The 25,830-nt window shown below is 46.6% G+C and overlaps 13 protein-coding genes across 13 annotated transcripts; 7 read left to right on the forward strand and 6 right to left on the reverse strand.

The window, feature by feature from the left end:
- Positions 1–78: 78 nt before the first annotated feature.
- Positions 79–759, forward strand: N7529_000222 (uncharacterized protein; the record flags this gene model as incomplete). The annotated part of the gene is made up of 1 exon (XM_057235753.1): positions 79–759. One exon carries the CDS (start codon positions 79–81, stop codon positions 757–759), a length of 681 nt encoding a protein of 226 aa, XP_057102556.1.
- A 352-nt stretch (positions 760–1,111) lies between these two features.
- On the reverse strand, positions 1,112–2,665 carry N7529_000223 (NAD(P)/FAD-dependent oxidoreductase; the record flags this gene model as incomplete). The annotated part of the gene is made up of 3 exons (XM_057235754.1): positions 1,112–1,341; positions 1,404–2,330; positions 2,407–2,665. The coding sequence occupies 3 exons, from the start codon at positions 2,663–2,665 to the stop codon at positions 1,112–1,114; spliced, it is 1,416 nt and encodes a 471-aa protein (XP_057102557.1).
- A 253-nt stretch (positions 2,666–2,918) lies between these two features.
- N7529_000224 (glycosyltransferase) lies at positions 2,919–5,674 on the reverse strand (the record flags this gene model as incomplete). The annotated part of the gene is made up of 6 exons (XM_057235755.1): positions 2,919–3,157; positions 3,220–3,824; positions 3,894–4,247; positions 4,296–4,820; positions 4,871–5,549; positions 5,602–5,674. The coding sequence occupies 6 exons, from the start codon at positions 5,672–5,674 to the stop codon at positions 2,919–2,921; spliced, it is 2,475 nt and encodes an 824-aa protein (XP_057102558.1).
- Positions 5,675–6,108: 434 nt separating this feature from the next.
- On the reverse strand, positions 6,109–7,635 carry N7529_000225 (Transferase; the record flags this gene model as incomplete). The annotated part of the gene is made up of 1 exon (XM_057235756.1): positions 6,109–7,635. One exon carries the CDS (start codon positions 7,633–7,635, stop codon positions 6,109–6,111), a length of 1,527 nt encoding a protein of 508 aa, XP_057102559.1.
- Positions 7,636–9,265: 1,630 nt separating this feature from the next.
- N7529_000226 (alpha/beta hydrolase) lies at positions 9,266–10,110 on the forward strand (the record flags this gene model as incomplete). The annotated part of the gene is made up of 3 exons (XM_057235757.1): positions 9,266–9,595; positions 9,651–9,725; positions 9,775–10,110. 3 exons carry the CDS (start codon positions 9,266–9,268, stop codon positions 10,108–10,110), a joined length of 741 nt encoding a protein of 246 aa, XP_057102560.1.
- Positions 10,111–10,356: 246 nt separating this feature from the next.
- On the forward strand, positions 10,357–11,817 carry N7529_000227 (Zn(II)2Cys6 transcription factor domain-containing protein; the record flags this gene model as incomplete). The annotated part of the gene is made up of 1 exon (XM_057235758.1): positions 10,357–11,817. One exon carries the CDS (start codon positions 10,357–10,359, stop codon positions 11,815–11,817), a length of 1,461 nt encoding a protein of 486 aa, XP_057102561.1.
- N7529_000228 (uncharacterized protein) lies at positions 11,764–12,768 on the forward strand (the record flags this gene model as incomplete). The annotated part of the gene is made up of 3 exons (XM_057235759.1): positions 11,764–11,809; positions 11,866–12,174; positions 12,248–12,768. The coding sequence occupies 3 exons, from the start codon at positions 11,764–11,766 to the stop codon at positions 12,766–12,768; spliced, it is 876 nt and encodes a 291-aa protein (XP_057102562.1).
- Positions 12,769–13,537: 769 nt separating this feature from the next.
- Positions 13,538–14,941, forward strand: N7529_000229 (CRAL-TRIO domain-containing protein; the record flags this gene model as incomplete). The annotated part of the gene is made up of 1 exon (XM_057235760.1): positions 13,538–14,941. The coding sequence occupies one exon, from the start codon at positions 13,538–13,540 to the stop codon at positions 14,939–14,941; it is 1,404 nt and encodes a 467-aa protein (XP_057102563.1).
- A 1,017-nt stretch (positions 14,942–15,958) lies between these two features.
- N7529_000230 (cytochrome P450) lies at positions 15,959–17,657 on the forward strand (the record flags this gene model as incomplete). The annotated part of the gene is made up of 3 exons (XM_057235761.1): positions 15,959–16,064; positions 16,116–17,183; positions 17,233–17,657. 3 exons carry the CDS (start codon positions 15,959–15,961, stop codon positions 17,655–17,657), a joined length of 1,599 nt encoding a protein of 532 aa, XP_057102564.1.
- Positions 17,658–18,117: 460 nt separating this feature from the next.
- Positions 18,118–18,835, reverse strand: N7529_000231 (Zinc finger C2H2; the record flags this gene model as incomplete). Its single annotated transcript, XM_057235762.1, has 2 exons — positions 18,118–18,328; positions 18,411–18,835. The coding sequence occupies 2 exons, from the start codon at positions 18,833–18,835 to the stop codon at positions 18,118–18,120; spliced, it is 636 nt and encodes a 211-aa protein (XP_057102565.1).
- A 1,031-nt stretch (positions 18,836–19,866) lies between these two features.
- N7529_000232 (uncharacterized protein) lies at positions 19,867–20,594 on the reverse strand (the record flags this gene model as incomplete). Its single annotated transcript, XM_057235763.1, has 4 exons — positions 19,867–20,028; positions 20,049–20,095; positions 20,227–20,332; positions 20,379–20,594. The coding sequence occupies 4 exons, from the start codon at positions 20,592–20,594 to the stop codon at positions 19,867–19,869; spliced, it is 531 nt and encodes a 176-aa protein (XP_057102566.1).
- Positions 20,595–21,687: 1,093 nt separating this feature from the next.
- On the reverse strand, positions 21,688–22,015 carry N7529_000233 (uncharacterized protein; the record flags this gene model as incomplete). The annotated part of the gene is made up of 2 exons (XM_057235764.1): positions 21,688–21,758; positions 21,832–22,015. 2 exons carry the CDS (start codon positions 22,013–22,015, stop codon positions 21,688–21,690), a joined length of 255 nt encoding a protein of 84 aa, XP_057102567.1.
- A 1,456-nt stretch (positions 22,016–23,471) lies between these two features.
- N7529_000234 (uncharacterized protein) lies at positions 23,472–25,687 on the forward strand (the record flags this gene model as incomplete). The annotated part of the gene is made up of 8 exons (XM_057235765.1): positions 23,472–23,651; positions 23,712–23,930; positions 23,984–24,034; positions 24,089–24,365; positions 24,430–24,550; positions 24,619–24,873; positions 24,944–25,090; positions 25,231–25,687. The coding sequence occupies 8 exons, from the start codon at positions 23,472–23,474 to the stop codon at positions 25,685–25,687; spliced, it is 1,707 nt and encodes a 568-aa protein (XP_057102568.1).
- Positions 25,688–25,830: the final 143 nt, after the last annotated feature.

A 25,830-nucleotide genomic window follows, 5' to 3' on the forward strand; every position in this document is an offset into this window, starting at 1 on the left:
CACATGAAAATCAGAGTTTGAATGCCCCAGAAACACCAAATTAATTCATCGATTTTTTTGATACCACGTTGTGAAGACATGGAATTTAAAGAACTGCCCATCGAGCCACATGGCATCATTTGGCAAGAAAACTTCATCTCTATCGAACATGAGCAAAAGCTCATCTCCATCTTCCTCAATGAGCTAGAATGGGCCGATCGCCCTGGTCGATTATCACTACACTACGGCTACACATTCGACTATAAAACATTTGATATAGACCCCGAAATCCCATACAAGGAATTTCCAGAATGGTTGCAGCCCCTCATCCCGACAACCGAAAACCGCCCACCAGACCAAGTCTGTCTGCAGTATTATCCTCCAGGCGCAGGCATCCCCCCTCATGTAGACGCACACAAACCATATGATCAACTCTACGCCTTGTCACTTGGTGCACCAGCCATGATGGTATTCCGACGGGGCGAGGAGCGCGTCGAAGTTGATCTGACGCCGCGCAGCATGATGCAGATGAGTGGGGACTCAAGGTTGCATTGGACTCATGGCATCAAGAAGCGCAAAAACGACACTATGCCTGATGGGTCCTTGAGGCCGCGCGAGAACAGGTGGAGTATCACCTATCGCTGGCTTAGAAATGGGGAATGTGAATGTGGGAATTTGGACCTGTGTGATACTGCACAACGGCGTAATGGAATGGAGAAGGAGAAGAGGTCTGTGAAGGCGTTGGTTGAGAAAGCTGAGGGTGACGCACCCGTTGCATAAATTTGAATCGTTGGTCTCGCTGAACAGGTTTCATGTCGAATGCATCTGCCAGGGTACTCACCTTTGGCTGGACTTTTTGTATATAATATTGGAGCAAAATATACCCACGAATCGCACCCGCTGACTCCCATAAAAAGATCATCGTGTCAATATCCAGAAGGCTTACCTTGAATCTCACGGCCACATTATTGCCTGCATCACCCCAGAAATTGAACAGATTATCGCCGTGTCGGAATCGTATTACAAGTTTTCCGAGCTTGAGACTCAAACTATAATCAAAGCAACCAAGTGGCATTTGCCTTCACCTAGGTAATGATCTATTGGCAAATCAAGAGCTCCCACTCGATATCCATCACCGGGTGTCATCATAGATTGGTTTCAATCGAGCCTCGGATGTTTTGAACAATCTCGGCAACCCGGTTTCCTCGAAAGAAATCGATTTCTGTGCCATATCGGCGGCAGCCTTACCAGAAAGGAAAGCCACAGGCATACCATGACCATTGAAGCCAGCCGCGATGAATTGTCCCTGCTTTCCAGGTACACTTCCAACATGGGGCAGCGAATCTGCACTATATCCCATGACTAGACCACGAGACCAAATTAGCGCAAATTAGCTATGGCCGCTACTGGAAGTGTACACGTACCTCCAGTCCAAACATGTTTCACCTCAGCCCCGCTATCCGCCCATCCCAGGAATGTGCGCTGCATGTACCCGTCGAAGAAGTCTACGCCGACATCGATTAATTTGCCATCATCAGGATTGTTGTACCACTGTTCGGTATCATCCCTGAAAGTATGGGACGCTCCGCCAGCAATGATCGTGCCGTCATTGCGAGTAATTTGATAGATATACGCATTGGGACCAAGGCGGATGGCATAGGTCCCGGGTAGCTCTTGGTGAGGTGCGCCGGGTGCAGCTGCTATCTGTGTGCAGACCCCTTTGCAGGGTACGATTGCCCTTTCATACTGCGGCGCTAACGCGCTGGTAAATGCGTTGGTAGCAAATATAATCTTCCGGGCTTTGATAACTCCCCGGCTAGTTGTGACAGACCAGAGACCGTCAGCAGTAGGAGTATCTGAAATCTCAGATACCGGGGTGTGTGTTTGAAGATCCAGGCCGTGGGAAACTGCAATATTGACGAGCGACGTGACGAGCTTGTAAGGCCAAAGATGTCCAGTTGGGAAGCTGAAACCTCCCTTGGCGTCTCGGACATGAGCAGTCTTGGGAAGTTTATGGTCAATATCAAACAATAGATCCACTGCAAAGATGTTCGCACGTACCTTTTGTGTATCGGACTGAGCCATGTAGTTGACATCATCCATAAAGTCGAACCCCTGGGCGACCAAGAGATCATAAAAGGCTTTGGCTTTCTTCAGCTGGTCTTCATCAAGATACATATCATAAGAGCGCGTGAAAGTGAGTTCACAGTCAATCTTCTCCTTGCGAACTAACTCTTCCAACAGCTTGAGGTGGGATATTTCGAATCTCACCACCTCCGCTGCAGCCTCAAGGCCATGGCGTTCAGTGAACAGTGCGGTGGCCGAATATATATCAGGTCTCAAATGGCCGCCTATACGCACGCACAAAGATTGGTAAGTGGACTTAATATAAGAAATCGGATTATGCCATGTTTGGGCGTGGCTCACCATTGCGCCCGGTGGCGCCGGAGCAAAGACCACGGGCCTCAACAAGGGTCACTCGGGGAGGAATTTTTTGCTTGTTCTCTACAAGGAGGCGATAAGCAGCCGATGCGCCAACATAACCGCCACCGATGATCAAGATATCTGTTTCTGTCGGCAACGGTGTCTGGTGGTCATCGAGGGGGTGGGGTTCGGTGCGCCAAAATGGTTGGGTAGACCCCACTGCTGGCTGAGGAAAAGGTTTTCCTTTCTGATTAAATGACATTGTTGATTTGGTTTCAAGCTATGAATTATTTGCAGCGTGCAAGTGTGATTCTGTTTATAGTCAAAGAGGGGAAGTGACTCACAGGTTTAGATACGGCATTCCTATCCCGAAGCTACTATCCGGAGTTTGTCTCGGATTTCGGTATGACAACAAAATCGCGAAATCGTTGCTATTGGGCTAGTATATACAGGGATTTATCTTGCATTGGAAATTTGAGGACCTGGAACTGTTTCTCTAATTATCATTGGATCCCTCACTGGGAATCTTCTCTCATATTCGTTGAACTCCGAGACTCCGCAGGCTGCCGTTGTTGAACTTCAAATGCGTCAAGGACATACGAGCACATCGACTGTGCCTTCGATGATTGTCTAGCCAGATATTGAGATTCATTTAATCTTGCCTTCACAATCTGTTTGCGTGTCTTGGAATGGATAGCCGAATGCAAACTTTTCGCCAAACCCTGACCAGGATAAGCTACCAGACCCAACGCACCTGCAATTGCGAATTAGTACCTGAAGTCCAGAGACCAAAATTAAAGGATAACAGTTACGAACCTGATGCAGCTTTTGTGCCCATGCCAATTGGCCCTTTCACAAATCCTTTGATCGCTCCCCTGATACCGTCTTTCTGGCCGCCCTCATATGGCTGCCTGAAAATATCAGTGAGGCCATGTGAGAACCCATGCGTGAAATTGTCACTGGCAGCAGCAACTCCGGATTTGAAATCCTTGATATTATCGTAGCTCTTGACATCTTCACCATAAAGCCGGGGAACCGCCCTAAGGCCTTCGTTGACAGCTCCAGGTATGTCTACCAACACACCCTTGTAGTAGTATGCGATGATCCTTCCCACGCTCTTAGCAGAACCCCCAACGGCATTCCCAGCGACCTTCCAGTCTTCTTCTTGTAGATTAGATCCAGAAGTACGGGATAATCCCGCGGACGGGCGGCGTTCGCCAGCGTTTTGGCCACGCGCAGTTTCAATGACAACAAGTTCTGGTTCGCTTTGCTGACGGGCGCGGCTGAACTCCTTATATGGCCGAATCACAACGTCGCTCGATGCCGTAAGGATGTCCTTGTACATGCCGAGCAACGAAGACGTTCCGCCTGTGATCGGGTCCCATCGCCGCGTCTGGATGAAAATCGGGTTGCTTTCAAACCTGTCAAACAGTAAAAGTCAGCTTAATCAGGGTTTTTTTTTAAAAAAAAGTCAGTGTAAATATTCTTACGATTTGAGGTCGTTTGAATCAAGAAGCGAGTTTTCAATCAGTAGTCCTGCTGCTATTTTGGACATATTCATGGATCCCTTAGGGCCCTGTTTTAGCCGCCACACTGCCGGTTCGGAATCGATGAAATGGCATTTCATCTGGCTGACCGGAAGATTGCGGTGGAACGATGCGACAGCTGCAGAAACGCCAGCTTCCTCGGCCATTTGACGGGCAAGTTCTCCGGCTGCAGATAGTGTATCCGGATGCAAGCAGAAGCGAATGGCTTCTGCTAGATTTTCTGCGTTCAAAGACCGGTGGGGAATCGGCATTGGTCCTATCCCGCGGGAGGCAACCATGTTGCCCCAGAACAACTGACTGCATGACATTAGCAATATATCGTCGAAGCAGCTGGCAACGACTCACTCTCCGAAGAACGGCACGATGAGGGACGGCCGTCCGAATCGTAAACCGCACGCCGTCGTTCCCGCTCCTCCGTGGTGTACAACTGCGGAAACCTTTTGGAAGAGCCATTCATGCGGGCAATCTCCTATATAAAGTATCTGGTCGGTTGATTCTGCCTCGCCGAGGTTACTCCAGCCACGGGAGATAATAGCACGTCCTCCCCAAGATTTGACAGCATTGACGAGGGTCGCAGTCATAGCCGGAGGATCTTCGATTACGATACTCCCGAAACCAATATACACCGGCGGAGGACCATTTCGAAGGAATGCATCGAGATCCGAAGGTGGGTTGAAGTCCGGTGGAGAGCGGAAGAAAAATCCGCAGACATCAAGGTGACTGGCCCAGTCAGCTGGTTTTGGCATCAATGTAGGTGACCAACAATATGTGAAGGGCACCTTCAATGTCTCCGCTAGTCGGGGGCCTTCTGTGGCTGATATCTCCTCTAGATCAATAGACCTTCTCCAGTCATTGATAACACCGCCAAGGCTATTCAGATGTCAGCAAATAATAGCTAACATAGGGGAGGCACTCATTACCCTTGCCAAGTGAGCCATTCGACAATGCCATAGGATAAATAATTAGCCATTTTAGGCTCCGTTGTTGAGTATTTCAAGTTCGCTAAAGGATGTGGAAAGGATCGTGTGCTAGTCCATGGCATGGTAAACATTAAATGCAGTGGAATACCAAGCGCCTGGGCGCAATGGATATGAGCGAAGCTTGGAGGGTTCGCAATAATAGCATCGGCAACAAAAGGCGTTTTTGTTACGGAGTCATCTTCGATACATGACCTCCAGCACCCTCGAAGCATTTCAGCTATCATGACCTGCTTGCGTTGAATGTCGCCATCCTGAATAGACTTCATCTGTGGTATCAACCCTGGATTTTTCACCATATAGGCCATCAGATCAGAGGGATCACCACCAATGCAGTAGAATTCCAGTCCGGAATCACGAACAAATGACTCAAAGACGCCATGTGTGGCCAGTCGTACTCGATGGCCGTGGCGTTGAAGTTCGTTGCCTAGCGCGATAAAAGGCTGGACGTCGCCGCGACTACCAACAACCTGAATGACAATATTGAGTTCAAGGCCGCATCCTATTTCGGTAGCTGACTCCTCCAGTTGCTCAGGATATTCCTCTGAATCCAGGAATGGAATCAACTTGGAGACCTCCCTACCGACTTTGGAATCTAGGTCGATCTCGATCCGACCATCATCTTTTCGATGTTAACATGCTGCTTCAAGTTCTATCAAATCATTTTCGCATACTCTTTACACTGGTTCCATCTTGAGTCCACGCATTGTGTTCAAAGCCGGAACTGCGACGTTGTTGTGCTTCCATAATGGTTGAACTGAGTATGTCCTATGACATCACCGGGTGTGGGAGCACTCGTAGACAAATTCAAATGCCACAACGCGTTGGTATATATTAACACGAGTCACAAAGGCAATGTAGTTTGGAATATTTACACCTGAAGGATATAAATGAAGTATCCCTTGCAAGTCGGAAAACAAATAGAGACCATGGGTAGCTGGGTCACTTCTCTGGGACGAGGTGGATCTCAGATGTTCAAACCACGTGATGATTAACCAATCAAACCCCATTGATCCTTTTGCGGGGCTATGACGATGTGCTACTTGGCGAAGCCTAGAGACACTCCGTGCACGTATACTGCAATTTTGAAGGTTTTAGCACTGATTTTATTCCGAAATATACAATATGTACGTGTTAATTAACCAAAAAAATTGACATAATGATTTATTTGCATTCGTTTATCAACAAATGTACTTCACAAACTGTGAGTCCTGCTCGAGGAATGGCCATACCAGGTCATTCAGTGCGAGATTGACATCAAGAGCATATGGGATGTCGCATTCAGTCGAAGTCCCACCATTGAATTTTCTCCGATGCAGTCGCTCCTCGGTAGAGAGGATCATTGCCAAACCATCAACCAGATAACTTCCACGGAAAGGCAGGGAAACCAAAGAAGGCGGAACGGGTCTACCGTCTTCGCGAACTTCGAAGTCAACAGCAATATAGGGATTGTCCCTGGTCCATTGACTGACGGCAAATCCCCCTGCGAGAAAGTCATTACTGCACTTGACCCGACTTTGGTCAGGCTGCGCGGCAATCCATTCGAACTCCTTCTTGGCGTCCTCCATATCGACAGATCGAATCGCATAATGGATGATATTTGCAATGTACCAGAGATGGCCTCTCATGAGGTTCTCATGTGAGGCATAGGTTGAAGGGCAGTAGACGGCGTTGGGAAAGTAACGTGGCGGTAGTTTCAGACGGGTTGGATCCCGCATGTCCATTGTTGTCCAGAACCCGCGCAACGGCTTATATCGGGGCCCGAGGGGAGAGATTCCGCGGGCCTCTAGCACCTGCATTTTTGCCTGATAAACTCGCTGATAAAGATATGCTGAGAGAGCCTCAAATGTAGACACCCAGGTGCCGCTTTTCGGGTCGGGATCGGTTGCAGCGCATTTCAAGTCGGCCAGTTCTTGGCCAGAGAAGCGCAACAAGCGGGCTGAAACTTTGGAGGTATCTGAGTCAGGTAAAGCTGCATTCTCCGTATGACCTTGAAGGTAAAAGTTTGAAGGCTGGAATGAACGAGCCTTGCTCTTGCCGTTGGGGGAAAGGTTGTGGAAGCCTCGAAAGTGTGAGCGGATCTCGGGAGGAAAAATGAGAGTTGGAGGAGAAAAGTCGCGTAGTTGTCTGTATATCTCAGCGAGATCGCGTACGAGCTGGAGAAAACCTTTGGCGTCGCAGACCTGATGATTGACTCGAATACCAAGACTGACTCCCCCACAGCCAAATCGGGTGTGCTGGATGGCGAGAATGGCATTGTAGGATATTGATCCAACTGTCGAATGAAAGATGGGAAGAAGGGAATTTCCCCCTCCAGGAAGGTGGGGCACTATGATCCGGCCTGACAGACTTGATGAGGCAATATTTCTGAGTTTCCTCTTGCATTGTGCCTCCCAAAACTCAACTCCAGTACCAAAACGGACAATTTCTGCAGCATGAGTGATTGAGTTTGCTTGTAGTCGACCGGTCAACTGTGGATAGTCATCGAGGAGGTGAGATACTGCTTGCTGTAGCCTGTGTACCGGAATGAAATCAGAGTCCCGTGACGATGTAGGCTTTCTGTAGACAAAGAGGACTTCAATGGTCAACAGGGGAGACACGAGATAGTCCATCGGACCTAATCTGAATGGAGACTCAAGTGCGGTTACTATTGCTTCATTGGCGCAGTTCAGTGTGGCTCGCGTGACAACGTGGACCTGATCGGACATGATTGCTGGAATTTGACAAGAATAATACGAGGACTGAAGATTATTTCACGCGAGTACAGAGAGCCACGTGAAGTTCAGCCATATGTATCATAACAGACCTATAATCAAGTGATTTACATTGGATGCAACATCATGTTTGATTCCTCCAAGATCCACAACGAGACCACTATTGAAAATGTAGTTGTTCTTGGCTGTCTTTGGCGAAATAGATAAATAAGGAATCGAATGATAGATTTGGGTCCATGTTGAAACAGACTTGGTTGTGAAAAAAACCAATAACATATTTGGCAGGCTCTGTCTTTGTTTGGATTGCAACAAAGAACCTCAACAGCAGTTGGACTTGATCTTCGCAACCAACATTTCAGAAGCCACGCCTGACCTTGCTTTCCGACAAGATGCTACCATGGTTGCAAGATGATTGTTTCATTGGTTCAGGTTCCAGGTCATGGTCAAATCCCAGGCTAGAACCCAGTGATTCAAGAATTCAGTTATGGTAGTGTCCGTGCCAAGGTGGGGGAGAACCTTCGTTGGGTCCAATACATCCCCAAGGAGGATTACAGTCATTTGTGTCTTTAGTGAACCAGTAAAAATTCTCTTGCAAAGTGCTAGCACCAATCTTGAACAGCATTGCCAGTTACTCAAAAGCCCTAGGAAATCAGAAGTTCGCTTCTCACCGTTGAGGCATCTGCAATACGCCAAATCCAACCAGTTGGGTACACTATAGATTTCATCCTGAGTAAGATACATTACAAGTTTACAATGTCAGAGGGAGTCTCACACTGAGCAGCCACTATCGCCATCAGCACTGCTGATGCCCAGGTTTAATGTAGGAGCCGCCGACACAATTGTTGAACCAATGAGACCCAAATGGCACGTATAGACTTCATGGTATCACTATCAAAGAAAAACAATGGGTCTCGCAAATATGGGACGAAGTAATTTATAAGAAAGTATATGGAGGGCAAAGGGTCGACTTTGAACAATGCGTAGGTGCAGCTAGGGAGCTACACCAAATGGACTTATGACATATTCGAAAATGAGGCCTAACATTGAATTCGAAGCAGATCATTGCACCTTATATTCCGGGTAGAAGCTGTAAACCTGTCTTTTTCCCTGTATAAATATTCCGTTACGCCATATTTACTGGCTTCTGTGAAGTCTTTACCAGAAAAGATGCCTAAGTCATGTTGTAAAAGCAAACAAAAAAGTATACGTGGCGTGCCGTACCGTGATCTCTCGTATATTATGTAGGTTTTGTCAACCACCCATTGCTTAGGTACCCGGAATGAGGGTTGAAAATCAGCCTTAATTATATAGATGAGATTGTAACAATTTTGCTTTCTTTTTCAGACATCAAAGATTGGGCCTATACCATGATCAAGAGCGATGATTCAACTAAACTACGACTGCCACGAGATGGGTGGAGCATCGGATCCGATTGAACCAATCATGTCATACTCGGGCGCGGCTCCGATGCAGTTCCACTTTGAGGCGGCTCCGATCAAGTCGACAGTATTCTATACAGGAGCCGCAGGGGAGTTATTCATATAAATTTGTTCGTGCCTATTGTCATCACTCATTCAAATCAATGCTATCTTTCTTACTATTTCCCAACATACCAAACTTCATCATGTCAAACCCTTCCATCGTCATTGTGCCAGGCGCATGGCATAGACCCGCCCATTTTCAAGGTCTCATTGATGAGCTCGCGAAAGTCAACTACGATGCGGTTGGTGTCACCTTGCCTTCGGTTGACTCCAATCCGCCCCTTGCCAGCTGGGAGCAAGACGCACAAGCAGTCCGCGAAGCTATCATGGAAAGATTAGATGCTGGTAAGGACGTCATCGTGCTAGCCCATTCATTCGGAGGTATCGCTATGTCCGAGGCTGCGAAGGGGCTCGGAAAGAAAGGGCGAGCGGCCCAGGGTTTGAGGGGGGGGCATTATCAAGCTCGTTTACATGTGCGCGATGGCCTTACCCGGAGGTCAGACCCACATTGGTCAATTGATCCCCCAGACTCCGGAAGAGGAGGAAATGGAACGTCAACGCCAGGAAATGGTGGCCAAGCACGGAGAACTGCAATTCAACGCGGTATGCAAGGACTCTGTCTCAAGCAAATGCTCAGACTAATGATTAACAGGATGGAGCCATTGTGCTACCCAAGGAAAATATACACCTCGTCTTCTATAACCGATGTGATCCCAAGGACATCGAAAGAGCGGTGGGACTGTTGGGCTCATTCCCACCGGGTCCGTTGTCCGTTCCTGTGACGTACACCGCATACCGTGAGATTCCGAGTACCTACATTGTGTGCAAGAATGACAACGCATTGCGATTGCCGTTCCAGCGAAGAATGATCGCGCAAGGCGGAGGTTGCTTCGACGTGGAAGAATGCGATGAGGGTCACTCTCCATTCATGAGTAACCCGGGGTTCATTGTCGACTGTGTTCGAAGGGCAGCTGGAGAGAAGGTTTAGCTAGAAAACTGTGGCTTCGATTATGAAAGATTTTGCGCTGAAATCAGCTGCATTCTGGAGGTGTAAATATATGGGTGACGATGTGTTGCGACGAGGCGGATCGCCTCTCTTACAAATGGAAATTTAATTTATGCCTGAACTTTTAGGCAGTTATTTCTTGTACGGAACGGATAAACTATATCGCCGATATACGGAATAAGCCTATCCACACTTCCATAACTTGTTGTATCATCATGTAAATGCGGAATGCCGGGAGATGCCAATTCTCCAAAGGCGCTGAAATCCAAAGTCGAGTTAGTCAAGCGACAGCGCCGTCAGAACACGAGTTGTGATCGATGCAGACGGTCAAAACGACGATGCACTGTGTCACCCAGTGTAGACGGAGTTTCTAGCAAGGTTTGCACAAATTGCAAACGGCTAGGACACCAGTGTACATTCGAATTTGCTGAGTATCAGTCAACATCTGTGTCAAACAAAAGACAGAAGCGTCAGAACAATCACCCAGACGGATCAGCCCAACGGACTTGGTTGAGCGACTATGACAGAACAATTATCGGAGCCGCTGATAGCCCAAGCAATGCATTTGATGCCACATTTCTGACTGAACAAGAAGTTCTCTCATCCTGGCTGAATATTGATTTCGATGGTTATTTGGAAGGTACGCCATCGTTCGCAACCAACCTTGAGCCGTCCATTCCGTCCTCAGAGCCACATTCTAAAGGCACATCCATGGCAAATGACGGCCCAGAGACTCAACTCACGCTTCAATCAACTGGCTTTCCCATAATTAACACGAGCGGCTCATCCCACTTTTTTCCGAAAATTGGACTTTCATTCAACAGCCCCATCCACTTGTTGAACAGTGGAATAGACGTCAAGATTCTCGGTGATCGCCTGACAAGAATTTATGAAGCGATAGCGACGGCTAGCTGCTCGAGATTCCTGGATTATGATTGCAATCTCTATGCATCTAGGAATCGCTACCGGATAGGAGACAGCGAGTCTGGTAGCTCAATTGGATCGGTTCCTGCCATATCTAATGTGGATCCACAAGCCACCTCGTCCAGCCATGGTATTTTAATCCCAGCACATGATGAATTTGGACAAGAGATTTCTCTGCTAGGGAGTGTTCGTTTTCTTGATCATTTTGCCGATCTATATGGTAATCGGCTGGGCTTGACCGCACGGAAGAAATCGGATGAAGTTTTGAAGGCAGTACTGCGAGTCTTTTCCATGCAATGGCTTCCAAGTACACCTTCTACGGCTGAACCGACATTCCTTTCCGGGGGTCCTTTCCTGAATCAAGATACCAGGCAAAGTGGGAATGAAAACACCTTGGATTCTTTTGTTGATGCTTGGGTTCGGGCGCGATCTCTTTTAAATGATGCGCACAATGTTCGATCATTTCGAGTCATTCTCGCAACAATTACATTCGTTGGCATTGTCACGCCGATGAAGATAGTTGAAAACGAAGGTTTCTTGCCGACTGGTTTGCTCGATACTGGTTTACAAAAATTGGCTCATTTGGATCGACTTGTCACTAGTTATTGTGCCAACCTTGGTCCATCCTCCATCTATGGATCCCTCGCGGAAACGAGTTTGAATATCATTCGATGGGCTGGATATATCCGTGATACAGGAGCAGCACTATCAATGAATCACAAGTCCAAACTACCAGATCAATGGGGTCCTTCAAAGGGTGAGTAGTCGCGTTTGGAATTCTCAATGTTTTATTGCACCACTAAATCCCCACAGCTGTTCCCAACAAAGAGGCCATGGCGGTCTGGGCAACTTGTCGCAATATCGTCGAGCTTAATATGAATGTCCAAGCGATCTGTCGGAAAGCTAGTGCAGAGACAATGTGTATCTGGAGACAGATAATCAAGATCAAGACAAGCGCTAATCAGCCGCAAGGTACTGACAACCAACAGTCCCTGTCCACCATTGAAGCAATCAACTTAGCCGTGGCCGCTATCAACGAATTTAATGAAACATATCAGGCCTTCATCCTACATTGCATCAATAATTTCAGCTGTCTTTCTACGTGTCCCAGAATATCCATTGGTGAGCTTCATCCGTTGCCCTACGATCCTGAGCTGGCTCTGTTTCTCAAGCATACTAACCAGTGATGATATAGTATCCCATGTGATGTTTTGGAACCTTGGCATTTTCCTTTTGGTCGATGTGTTCCAAAGTGCGATCAAAGATCTCGACGACTCCATCGCGCTACAGACTGGGCCAATTATCCGTAAATTCCAACAAGACGCGGTCTCCTGTGTCGCACAAGCAGTTGAACGCGTCCTCCATCTACCCGCCGAGGAGGCTTTTAACCTCCAGAACGGCTTTGGCGCTGAAGTCCCAATAACAGCCTACCATGTCACCCCAAGCCTGGCTGTCACTGCCCTTCAAAAAGCGATTGAAAGTGTGATCAATCTATGTCTTCCCTGGACAAATCAAAGTGGTCTAACACCGGCCGATGGGCAAGTTCTCATACCGGATGGGATTTGGGATCGTCAAATAGACATTTTGATGAAAGGTCTCATGTCGCTTGATGTGACCATTGGCGGATCACAAACCTCTGTGCTGGCTCTTCGGGAGTTGATGAAAAAGCATGGAGATATAGTATCCGAATGCTGGACTTCAGGATTCGACACTTGACATGTAATTATGGTAAACACAGACTCTCCCCTCTTTTATTCTTGAGTTCCAGGCAGGATACTCACGATCGCTCGTTTGAAGTGATCTGGATTTATTCATGAACATAGTGTAACAAATGAGTCTATAAATTGTTAGGCTCCGGGAAATGTAGATGGGAACTGAAGGGGAAGTGGAAACAGTCTCCGTGTAGAATGCACTCCAGGGCTGGACCGTGAAAATCTAGTACTAAAGAGCTGAAAAACACTCAGATATGCATGCATGCCCTGGTGGCACTCGAGCGAAAGAAAATTTTCTCCTCTTTTGCGTTGTACCACGTTCCAAGGTTCTTCCCACAGCGGCCCTAGGTCCTCTGCATGGCTTGAACGCCGATACCTCAGTCGAAAAGACACTGGGCGCTATAGTTTTGCGTCTCAATCGATACTTGATTTGCATTCTCATAATTTGCGATGGTTTTATTTGAGTTTATTTTTATATTTTATTTACTGACAGGCTAGTTCAGACCATAAGCGCCCTTTCAGCTAGGCCGAAATGCATTACCCCTCCTCTTTCAGCTCCCCAGCCTCCAAAGACGGCATAATCTCCTGCGGCACTAACGCAAAGGCATGTTGGTGCCAACATAGATTTAGAGCCATCACAATTTGTCATCATGCTGAGACTGTTTCCTGATCCATAGGATTTCATATCTGGGAATCTTACTTCCGAGAGGATCTGTCGACTTGTTGGTTACTCTCCTCGCCTCTTATTCAAACGCCTCTGGCCACATCTTGCTATGGCATCTATTTCTCCCAAATCTGGCTATGTGGGGAGCCTCACCGAGTCTGAGGGGCAAAAATTGCGCGCATTCTGGAGAATCTTGATGCAATCATGGAATGCGAATACCGCAACCCCCGAGGAAGCCGCCGAGAAAGTCAAGTCCAACGACTCGGCAAAAGGGCACCGAAGATTCTTCTCCCTGGGCCGGGCCCTAGAACCAAAATTGTCGGAAGAGGAGACTTCCGCCATTCCCTCCAATCTGCTTACCACCCTGAATAGCCTGGATGCGGGTCCAGCCGAACTCAAAACTATCCAGTCACTGATGTTGAAGCTTCCCGGCGATAAGCTCCGTAGTGCGCTTTTGACTCTCCTCAAACAAGACCACCCCGATGCGCTTCTTCTCCGCTTCCTCCGAGCCGTGAAATGGAACCTGCCCAAGGCATGGATTAAGTTGGTCGCGGCTCTCAACTGGCGAGTTAATGAGTACAAAGTTGACGAAGAAGTGCTACTCAAAGGAGAAGCACATGCGGTGGATAAATCGCAACAAGATGGAGATTCGCCAGAAAAGAAGTATGGCGAGGGCTTCATTCTCCAGGCCACCTCGGGAAAAGGACACTTTCATGGGTGTGATAGATGGAATCGGCCCATCGGTATTGTTCGAGTGCGAAAACACGACCCAAGTGCTCAAACTCAAAAAGCACTCAATGACTATATTGTCCAGTGTATTGAAACTGTACGCCTTCTTCAGGTTCCTCCTGTAGAGACCATGGCGATAGTTTTTGATCTGACATCATTTGCACTTGGCAACTGGGAACTCGCTGCGATCAGTTTCATCCTCCACGCCTTCCAAGAGTATTACCCCGAATCTCTCGGAGCCATGATATTCTACAATGCGCCATTGATCTTTGCTGGTTTGTGGAGACTTGTCCAAGGGAGCCTTGATCCAGTTGTCGCCGCAAAAGTCCACTTCATCAGTAGCGCCAAAGCTCTTGAGGAAATTATTCCCCGAGAACAGATTCTGAAGGAGCTCGGTGGCGAGGAAGACTGGGAGTACGAATACATCGAACCTGCTCCGAATGAAAACGCAAAATTAAACGATATAGCGACTCGTGACGACATTCTTGCAAAGAGAGAGAAGCTAGGTGATGAGCTTTTCACTCTTACTGCCGAGTGGATCGTAGATTCGAAGACGAAATCTCTACCTAGAAGAAACGAAGTGATTGAAGAACTTCGCAGAAATTACTGGGATCTTGATCCATATGTGCGTGCGCGTACGGTGCTCGACCGTACTGGGGTTATCAAAGGTGATGGAACAGTTGATTTCTACCCCGCTGCAAAGCCCAAAAATGAACCCACCGAAAAGCAGCTGATAGTCCCAGAAGTTGGGACTACAACACAAACCCCTGTTGCGGCGTCGTAATATTGGGAATGCTGTAAGACTTATGCTCACCTGGGGTTTCGCTCCACGATTACGCCAGGACTGACTCTATCTTATCATACCCCACCACCCTATTTAGTCCGCGATGGATGGTTTCCTCTCTTCTTTCGCAATAGAATCACTTTTCTCCAATACCCCTTCCCGTAGCCTCATTTAAAATAGCTGTTTCGCACCTTTTTCGTTTGATATCTTAGTTGCTTTTTTTCCTTTCTATGATGCACTCACCAACCCCGCGGTAGGTTATTTGTTCTATCATTGGTTTCTACGGGCACGTTCCCTTGTTTTTCTGCATGTCACACTTGAAGATCCTCTATTTCCCCTCTTTACTTTACGGTAGTTTTTCGCTGTAAAGGACTAGACACGCTGATCTTTGTGAACTGTCAGGCATAATATGCATGGTTCACATCAATCACAATCTCCTCATGTCCTAGTTTAGCCAAAATGTCAACATTTATCAAACTTTCACACCACACCACCAATGATTGCCTATAATAATAGTAGCGAATTAGGGAGCCGGAGAATATCTGCGCCGATCGCTACTATAGTTAGATCAACGGTCCGCTCCGTGCACCTTAACTTATTGGACCTAATTTGTACGTATTGCTTGAACCTACTTTGCTTATAATCTAAACGCCTCCACCTATGTACTGACGTCAAAATAGTGAGAAGAATGAGATGTTTAAAAAGTTCCCGAAGCGAGCTGTCATGGTCTGCAGTCTAGGCCGGAAATGGAACACAAGTCCGGTGGTCATAGTCCAATAAGGTCCTTCGCGGTCAATCGCCGAACATTGATTGCACCTGGAGCTGGACGATTACCCACTCGGTCATTCACAAGTCTACCCCGCGAGTCGACACTGAACATGGTTTACAATGCCATTCCTATGACTGGGTGGCCAAAGTACGGCAGGGCCAGTACAAATACCAATGCTTCTCACCCGGTTGTTTGGTCCAACACACCCAACTTTATAAAAGAGACACAGTCGGGCTTGTCTTCACATTATGGCACCTCTACCTTTCAGCTTGATTCAGGATTCATTTTACGGCCTCATAGCCGGGGTTGTTATCTTTATATTCTCAGTGCTCAAGGCCATCCAAGGCTTCCAAAGTATGGCAACCCCTTAATACCTTTAGCAGAATATATCTGACAAACTGCAAGGATGGAAATTCTCTCGACGACATGGCTGCCAGGCACCTGTTCACTCAGTCTCTCACGGGTTGTTCGGCATCGGGATGATCCTCGAGATGGTCAATGCTGGCCGAGAACACAATTTCGTGGAACTTGTTCGCAGCTGGCATCGAAGCTACGGCGATACATTCAAAGCGAGACTGGCCACTCGAAACGTTATCTTCACGGTTGAGCCGAGAAATATTCAGGCAGTCCTTGCACTGAAATTCAAAGACTTTGGATTAGGCGAAATACGAAAGGCTGCCGTACGTCCGGTCTTTGGCGAGGGAATTTTCACTGTCGATGGGAGCAAGTGGGAGCATTCCCGCGCTCTTCTTCGCCCCAACTTCTCGCGCGCCCAGATCACAGATACGAAAATATATGAAAGCCACGTTGCGGCTCTTTTGAGGCTCATCCCCCGGGATGGGTCAACTGTTCAGTTGCAAGACTTATTTTTCAGACAGGTAATTGTAGTCTTTGATGTTTTCTCCATATATCTCACTAACTCATTCAAGACTCTTGATACAGCCAGCGAGTTCTTGTTTGGGGAGTCTGTTCACTCACTCCGGGAGGAAACGTCCGCCGAAGCCGCATCATTTGCCAAAAATTTTAACGTCGCCCAGGAAGGAACTGCGATCCGTTTTAGACTTGGTCCTTTGATGAAATTCTATCGGAACAAGGAATACACAAAAGCAACCATTGAGGTGCGGGATTTTGTTGGAAGATTTGTTCAGAAAGCCATTGATTACCGCATTGCAGTCAACAAGGGTGAAAAGGTCGACCCGGAGATTAAAAAGCTGACTGACAATCAATACATATTTGCCTACGAGCTATCAAAGCAAACGCTCGACAAGAAGGAGATTACAGACCAGCTGTTGAGCATTCTATTGGCCGGTCGTGATACAACGGCCAACCTATTGGGTACTACATTCTTCATGTTGGCAAGAAGACCTGATATATGGAAAAGGCTTCGAGCCGAAGTCCTTGCCCTGGATGGACGAAAGCCATCGTTCGAAGAGCTGAGAGCGATGACATACATGTCATGGATCTTTAACGAGTGTAAGCCATAGGCTCTGCTTGGATTTGAAACACGCTAAATATGTTTCAGCTCTGCGCCTGTATCCCATCGTTCCCTTTAATCTGCGATGTGCTCTCAAAGACACATTTCTTCCGGTGGGCGGTGGTCCAGACGGAAAATCTCCTGTCTTCGTACCGAAAGGCGATGAGGTGATTTACAATATATACACAATGCAACGCGATACTGAAATATACGGGGCCGATGCCGACGAGTATCGACCAGAGAGGTGGGAAAATTTGAGACCGGGATGGGCATATCTCCCCTTCAATGGCGGCCCCCGCATTTGCATTGGACAGCAATTCGCACTCACTGAAGCTGGATATACGACTGTTCGAATCATGCAGGAGTTTGAGAGAATTGAGAATAGGGACTCAAGCCCTTGGATCGAGGAATATCAATTGACAATGTCGAACGCTAACGGAACTCTTGTTTCTATGACGCCAGCTCAGAATTGACTCAGCATGCTTCTCGCCATGTACGTCGTTTTTATTGAACATATCTCATCGTTTCATTACACATTAGGTTCAATGCGATCTTTGGGTAGATACATAGCCGCTGTATACCCAGGGTTTTAAAGTATTGGAGAGGAACTCCAAGTTGTGCAAAGGAAAACATAAGAAAAGACCTATAGAAAGAGACACATACATACATTTCATATAAAAATGAAAACCAAGTGATTTCTTAGTGTCGCCAGACTCTCTAAACGAGATTAGTTACCGATACCCGAGTCAGAAACAAATATAGCATTTCATTCACTTCGATTCTTTTCTGAAGAACACCTTTGACAAGTTTTGCATAATCAGAAAACATGGAAATATAAGCAACTTTTGGGGGAATATTTTCAAAGCCAATCGGCGATCAGCAGTTAACACCAAGTTTTTTTTTTACAGAAGACAACAGATTTCAGACAAAAGATCAAAGTGTTCCGCGATGCACGTTCCGCATATGCGCGACCAAGTTATCCTTTCGGTTGAAAGATCTCTGACAGTCTTCCTCGGTGCATTCGAACAGGCCAGGGCAGACATGCTTTGTCTTGATGTGTCGCAGCAGGGCTGCTATTCCTGAAAATTCACCGGAATAGTTGCAACCTTCCCACCTGCACTTCAATGTATTTGAGCCAATGCGGCTAGACAAAGGAAGAAGAAAATGTTAGAAAGAAGTCTCCAAGAGAAAATCGGGTGAAGAAAACTTATGATAGCAAAGCATACTTGACGCCCATGGAGACTTTCCCATGCGATGTAGGCCACTGGGTTTTACCCTCTTGACCGGCGGTCGATTCATGTTCTTCTTCCGTGGTAGACATCATTGGAGAGGTCACGTCAGATAGTCCACTGGGGAGGTCGGTTGCCGGGATCTCAGAAATAGCATCATCGCCCACTGAGGAGAGATTGTCGTATGAATCATCGGTCGTATCAGGGAAGGGATCGAAGGAAGATGGTGTGGGTGGGGCTGGAGCTGCAGTAATTGCAGAGATGGTAGGCGACGGTGCTTGCTGGTGGTAATCATGTTGAGATACCTCATCAACAGGAGAGTCCTGATTGGCGAGATAATAAAAAAGATCCAAATCTGGATCCCACTGATCGATTTCTTGGGAGAGGTGGCCCAAGCGATCGTCTTCAAAGGACCCCGTCATTGTATAGATCGTGGGTCGCAATAGCGGGAAAAACGGTACAGTGTCTCATAGGAAATATAAAGGGACTAAAGCAGGCTACAAAAATGGCGGGGAAATGACGGGTGCGACAAGCTTATTTATTCTGTCCAGATAGTCTCCCAGGGCGATAGGTTCATGGCGACATACCTGGGTGCCTTGAGACAGAATTTTCTTCTGCCAGAACCCAGCTTATGCAGAGTTATGATTGGCATACAAGAGAGGCTTGACTCGTGGCGCAGGCACCAGGTCCATACATAGTATCATCAAGATCTCACTGGATGGACGCATGTCTTCGAAACGGGCTTACATGAAGAAGGGGCTAAAACCTGGGCTCCCTCCAGGATAATCAACTGTGGCTGAGTTTTCATTAGTTGGTAGAATCGCTATCGGTCCAAAGAGAGCTCGTTCTTTCAAGGCCTGAGCGTTTTTCTATCGCTGCCCGCGCCTCTTTGATTTTGGTATTTGACCTGTGTGCATGTACCAATGCTGTCATCGATGGGGGCTGGGTTTAGCCAGTGGCCCTGCTCTAAAAGAGCAATCACTTGATTTCGCCAGGTATTTCAGTCAAAATAAAATCATTGATAAATGTCAGAAGACTCAGAAATCTAACTGAGAAAAAAAAGACTAATGAAAGGCATAAAAAGTGAGGCGGAGAGAAGTCCATGGATTGCGGGGGGCAGTGCGCCTGATCTTTTCAGGCATCATTTGTGGCCTAAGGCCCCGATCATCTTGAGGGCCTCAGAGCTGCAGCCTATATGCGTTTACATTCATGTTCACTGCTAATCATCACTTAAATCCTCTTCATGCCTGGTGGAGCTTTTGAGAAGAACAGTTCACTTGGACTTTATATCATGGTAATCAAGGTATGCAAAATCTGCCTCTTTTCATTCCGCACACACTTTGGGACCTTCAAGATAAATATAACGACAGCGGTTCCATGGTGGACCTAGGACCGAGATATTTTGCATTGGATTAGAAGTAACTTCTAAGCCAGCCCAAGACACAAGACTTATCTAGTTGTAAGTGTCTTCCGCATCACGGAGAGTCATGTCAAGGGCGTTTTTGTCCTTAGCAGCATCCTCAGCGCAAGTGGGAAACAAGTCGATGGAACCGAGAGCATTTTTTTCAACGCCGCCTTCAAGGGTGCATCGAACAGCAGCAATAGACTGGGTAAACTGTGCCTGGCTCAAGATACCGTGCTTGCTTGACGACTTCCAAAAGCCCCTGATGGACTTGCAAGAACTAGATCAAAATCAGAATTGATACCACACGAAAAGTTCAAGTCATTAGACTTACGCCTCGGAAGGTAGTGCAGATTTTCAGTTGACCGGGGTCGCTGTATCCAGCCTCCTGACGTTTCTAGTTGTTCTCACGCTTCTTGCTGCCATCGACAACCTCGGCGCGACCGTCCTTCAAGCTGCGCTCCAGAGAAATAGCAGAGATATCTTGGTTGGCAAGAGCAATGATGTCTTTAAAGCCCTAGAAAAATTTCTGTAGCTTCAATTTAGTATGGCCAGAAGATGACCTGTCCCAGTCCGAGGTTTCTATCACCCCAATTGAAAACGTAGCGTAGTGGGCCAGAGCGGACCGCATTGAAAGTGATAATGCCGTTTGCAACTTCCCTGGTATCCGCAGATTTCTGAGTAATAGCATCGATGTTGGATGTGGCCTGAGCAGCGGTGAAGGCAGCATTGGCACCAAGAGCCAGAGCCAAAACGGATGTGAGGGCAAACAAGCGCATTTTAAAAAAGAATTGAAAAAACAAGAAGATGAATTGCAGTCTTCTTTTTGTCATCTATGGGAGTTGAATAAACTTCTCGGGGGAAAGCACGACTTATATAGCTTTGGGTGTTTAGATCTGCCACATTTCGGCTTGTCAGATCTCTCATTTCATCCATATATGCATCGCGCAAGATCTTTTATCGATAGCCGCGTCGATCATTGTTCCACCCGGGGTCACGTCCATTCCTCATGTTCTATAGAGTACAGCAACCCAAGATGTTGATCATTATTTCTTTTTGCTTAATTTCTCGATTTCCAGATACTAACCAAATGCCAGTGTACTATATCGTAGCTCATATCTGCTAAATCACAAAGTGCGACTGAAATGGGTTGCAAGTAAGATATCGCACGCATTCCAGATGGTTTAACTAAACTCGATCGACATAATTTATTGTAAAGACTATAGTTAAAGGTTCTCATCCTCTCCTCGACCAACGGTCGCTGCAGCTCTTAAACTGAAGATGTGAAAAGGTTGAGTGGATTTCATTCGCCCAGGCCACTGTTTTTAGTGTTTCGGCGGTTCGGGCGGGCATTCCCGTGCAACTTTGTGGGCCTTAGGGGTACCTTACATGAGCGAGAGCGAGATAAAATTTTGATAATTATCCTCAGCGGCATGTTTAAATTCTTTCAAACGCATATGATCCATTAAATGCCTTTGGCAGTTTATCTTCTTCATTCGAGCTCTAGACTTTCCATAGGAATTTGCTAAAAAGGAATCATCCAGTCAATATAAGTTCTGATGGCCCTGCTGCTTTACCCTTTTCATATAGCACTACCCTATGCCATGATTATCTCTAGCTACAGTTTCATAATCATAGAGTCCTAGCCTTAACGCGTTTTTATAAAGAGATTTCATTTCTTGACTATCAACAAGACCAACAGCTCAAAACAAAAGGGTCTATGATCGACGATATCCAATCTTTTATTTCTTGAAATGCTCCTTCCACTCCTGATTATACTTTTCAACTATTTCGCTAAAACGAAGTGCTTCAGCAAACCTTTTCGCATTGTATAGATACAAAAGCTCGGTCATTGCCCGATGGAATCTATGTTCAGCTTCGTAATTTGCCAACATCGGTTGCAACGGGGATCCGATCACCGCAGTCGATTCGGCAGCAGTATACTTTGTGTGGTCTGTTAGAAAGGCTAAAATTTTCCAGGTTAGCTTGTTCATAAACAAACGTTTGAAAGCTTACCTATGATCATCGAAGTAGCAAACTCCAACTCAGTGCGCTGTTTGATATCATCGAAGCCAATATTCCCTTGGTCTTTCATGTGGACCTGAGTTCGGTCGCCATTCTGGAGCGATACCTTCCGGTATTGCTCGCGCAGTGTCCTCCATTCAATCTTGTCAATTTCGAGCTCAGTTGCAAATGGCATTGTGCTCGAAATCTTTTGTCGCCAGGGCAGTTGCTCAAATATCATTGATAAAACCAGTTACTTACACTGTAGGGCCCAGCAGAACCAATATATACTAACTGGATATACTCACATGTGATTGATGTAGATAAAAGGTGTTTGGAATCGGCTTGTGTTGCGGAAACAGGTAAGGGTGTGCTTGGCCCTTTGTTCAACTCCTTCAGTTTTAGCACCCAAACAAGACCCTATTCCTCTGTTCAGAGCACCAATAAGAGCACTTAAAATAGCATGTCTTGAATCTCTAAGAAATGAAGACTACTGAATAAACAGAAACTTGGAAGAAAGTGGAATTTTGCTTTTTGGCATTTTGAAACATGCCGAAATTGGTAGCGGCTTACTTCTTTGTTTTGATGGTTTCTTTTGAATTCAGGTTGTGTTCATCAACAGGTACTATGCCATAAGCTTAATTTGCCTTTCCTCTGATTCTCAAGAATTCTCAACTTTCTTTGATGCTAGTGCTGTGCTTTGACCAGAGAACAACTGAGAGACATAAAGAAAAAATGGGACATGTCGCACGATACCGACCTGGACCGCAGTGACGCTACTATGAAAGGGCTCAGTGGCACATTGGGACACACTACTCTCGTCCGCATTAAACCTGAGGGATTTTTTGACTTGTTGGGAGACAGAATCTTCATGGGCATTAATCATGCATATAGCCGCTGCACGGAACCTTGGAAAACAGGATGTTTAACTCATCCAAGAGTGGATATCCAGGTTTTTTATTATTGCACTATATATAGTAACAATACGGATACAGTTGCGTCTTTGATGAACCTTGTGTAGTTGGTTTCGGATGTCTTTAGCTTAGGATAGTTGCTCTTAGAGCCAGGCCGAATCGTTGAATCAGCCACAATAAGATAATTGAGTAAATTGGTACTATCAAAGATGCAAAAGACTTTCAATAATAAAAGCCAAGCTTTCAGAGAACAAGGAACGTTCTATGGCATAGTCTCGGCAATGTTGAACTTTCCAAATTTGGAATCGGGGCTCTAAAATCTGCAGCTCAAGTAGATAGAGACTTGCGAAAATTTGCGTCAAGATTATTGAGTAAGCTGACCACTAAGTCTTCAGTTTAACTTTGTGGATATTTGCGCCTGAACAAAATACGAGACTTGTTTAGTCCAGCCTTTGAAATCCGGGCATGTGACCCCAGCTGAGACCTAGAACCCAGCTCAATGATGCTTCCGCCTATCGTCTCTATGTGCCAGTATAGTCTGAACCATTTGTTGGCCCGATGACACGAAGACTGGTGTTATATTATACTTTAGGAGCCGCCGACAATCCATCTATGGATGATTAGGCCGAGGAGTCATCAGCTTGCGCCTATAATAGAGAAGATAGATAGGGAGATAGAGTAACATTCGACATGTTTTGATTATCAAATTCTCACACACATACATCTTGTTCAACAAAAATGTCTATTCCCACTTCGCTGGAAGGCCTGCAACCTTTGCCCCTGCGGGCTATCGATGACAAGTCGGTCTTTCCAAAGGGCCGTTTCTTCGTTTCTACGACAATTTCGGGCGACGATGGCAAGCCACTTGTAGTTGGTCAAGCTTCAGCAACAGTTCGGAAGACTTGGTTCAAATCGCCAGTTCGTTCTTCTAGCTTCGTCTGTTCGGAAGATAGTGCTGACAATACCCCCATTATATAGCCTCTCAGCCAGGCCGCTATTGAGGCACTTCAAAGTGTGCAGTTGTTTGCCGATACTCATGATCAAGGATGGGTGGACGATCGTGCACTGGGAAATTGGACTTGGTTGGAGATAGCACTTTATGAAAATGAATCGTCGGATAGCCCCAGGACACGAGAGGGCGTTGAGTTGGCGTGGCAAAGTCACAAGAATGACATGGGGTCGAAGGAGTATGGTTGGGTATGAGACTGACATATCATTTTGTCAAAGCTTGGTCACTAAGATTGCAATAGTTGGCTGGCGAAGTACTTCCTGGCAAGCACGACATGATGGGGTTGCTAGAGGTATGTATCGTTCTAGGTCCCGTGTTGATGAAAATGACTGAAATCAATTCCAAGGTCGGAAATTGTATTGGCATCCGAGTCTGTGCTCTTTACTCCGGTTGGGCGCTCTATGGCAGGGCAGCATGTCTGGTCCTTGAAATGGGAAAACCTACGATTATTGATCAACCGCCAAGCTTTGCTGAAGTATTTCAGAAAACTGTCGCAGTACAACAGCTTCTAGATTGTGTCAATGCCAATAATTCGACATATTCCCCAAAAATCAAAGCTGCGTGGAATTTAGCGGAAACCTTTGCTGGAAACGAGAAACGCCCTCTTCGCGTTCTAGCTCTTGGTAAGATACCTATCCAATCCAATTTGTTCATGATGAAAGTCGCAGTGACTAACCTGGATTATAGACGGGGGTGGTGTCCGGGGTTATTCTTCATTGATGCTTTTAAAGGAGGTCATGGACCGAGCTGCCCCTAACAAGAGACCGCATGAGGTGTTTGATTTGATCGGAGGTACAAGCACAGGCGGGTAAGTTTCCATCGCAAGACTTCTCAATTGATTATCAGCCCAAAGCCCACTCTGACTGAAAATGATAGATTAATTGCTATTATGCTTGGCCGTTTGAAGATGAGTGCCCAGGAATGCCTTGATACTTACGATTCCGTAATGAAAGATGTTTTTGGCTCTGGCTGGCTACACAAGCATATTGGAAGGACCTTAGACTATCTGACCAAGGGTGAGTTTTACTCCGCTAGACAGTTGGAAAAGGCCATCAAAGAGCTACTTCGTAAGAAGCTTGGGCAGAAAGCAGACAATGTACTGCTGTTGGATGAAAGCAATCCTTGCAAGATGTGAGTATGCAAAATTCCTTGAGCTTCCCCGCTGGGTTCTTGGATTTCTCGGCTGATTGGCACCACGTAGCTTTTTGATGGCAACACGTGAAGAGTCTGCTAGTAACCGGGGACCCGTTTTCCTACGTTCCTATACAAACGACCTGGATCCACCGGGATCTGACCTTGCCAACATCAAGTTATGGGAGGCTGCCCGAGCAACTTCTGCAGCTCCAGGGTACTTCAGGCCAATTCAAGTGGGTCGAGTAAAGTTGGTAGACGGCGGACTGCTTGCAAATAACCCACTCGGATGGTAAAGCCCGCATGTTCATATACACCATATTTTGCACTAACACTAATTCTTTTCTTCTTTTTCAGGTTATGGACCGAGATTCTCAGTTTTTATGGTCCAACTCGGGAAACAGACTGTTTCCTGAGCATTGGCACAGGAATGGGAGCCAACTTGGCAGTCGCACAGCCGGGCCTTGACTTTCAAAAAGCAATGGAGAGCTTTGCAGTTATAGCGACAAACACCGAAAACACTAACATCCTGTTCCGTGTACTCGTTGATGCCTTTGCTCCTCACGCCCAAACAAAGAAGTATTATCGACTCAATGTCAGCAAGGAGCTTCCCGAGCCGGCAGACTCGAAAGGAATTCTAGGCTGGCTTACCCAAAACAAACCATTGAAAGGTGTTCTCAACAATTTTGATGACCCGGGATCCTTAGATGATGTGGATGCAATCCCGCGGTTGAAGGAATGGACAACTGAGTGGATTAAATCGCAGCGAGATATTATCGTGTCATGCAGCGAAGCACTCGCAAGACATCTTTAATCCTTGGTACTTTGAAATCATAACCTCTGTACGTTGGTTAAATTGCCTGCATTTGTGCCTCGTTAATGTGAGGCCCGTATCTTTCGACAGCCGACAGAAGCTATTGCAGCAATGTAAAATGTGGCAGATTCATATCTTCGAGG

The sequence above is a fragment of the Penicillium soppii genome, assembly GCF_028829465.1.
Source record: "Penicillium soppii strain IBT 18220 chromosome Unknown utg000001l, whole genome shotgun sequence".
NCBI lineage: Eukaryota > Fungi > Ascomycota > Eurotiomycetes > Eurotiales > Aspergillaceae > Penicillium > Penicillium soppii.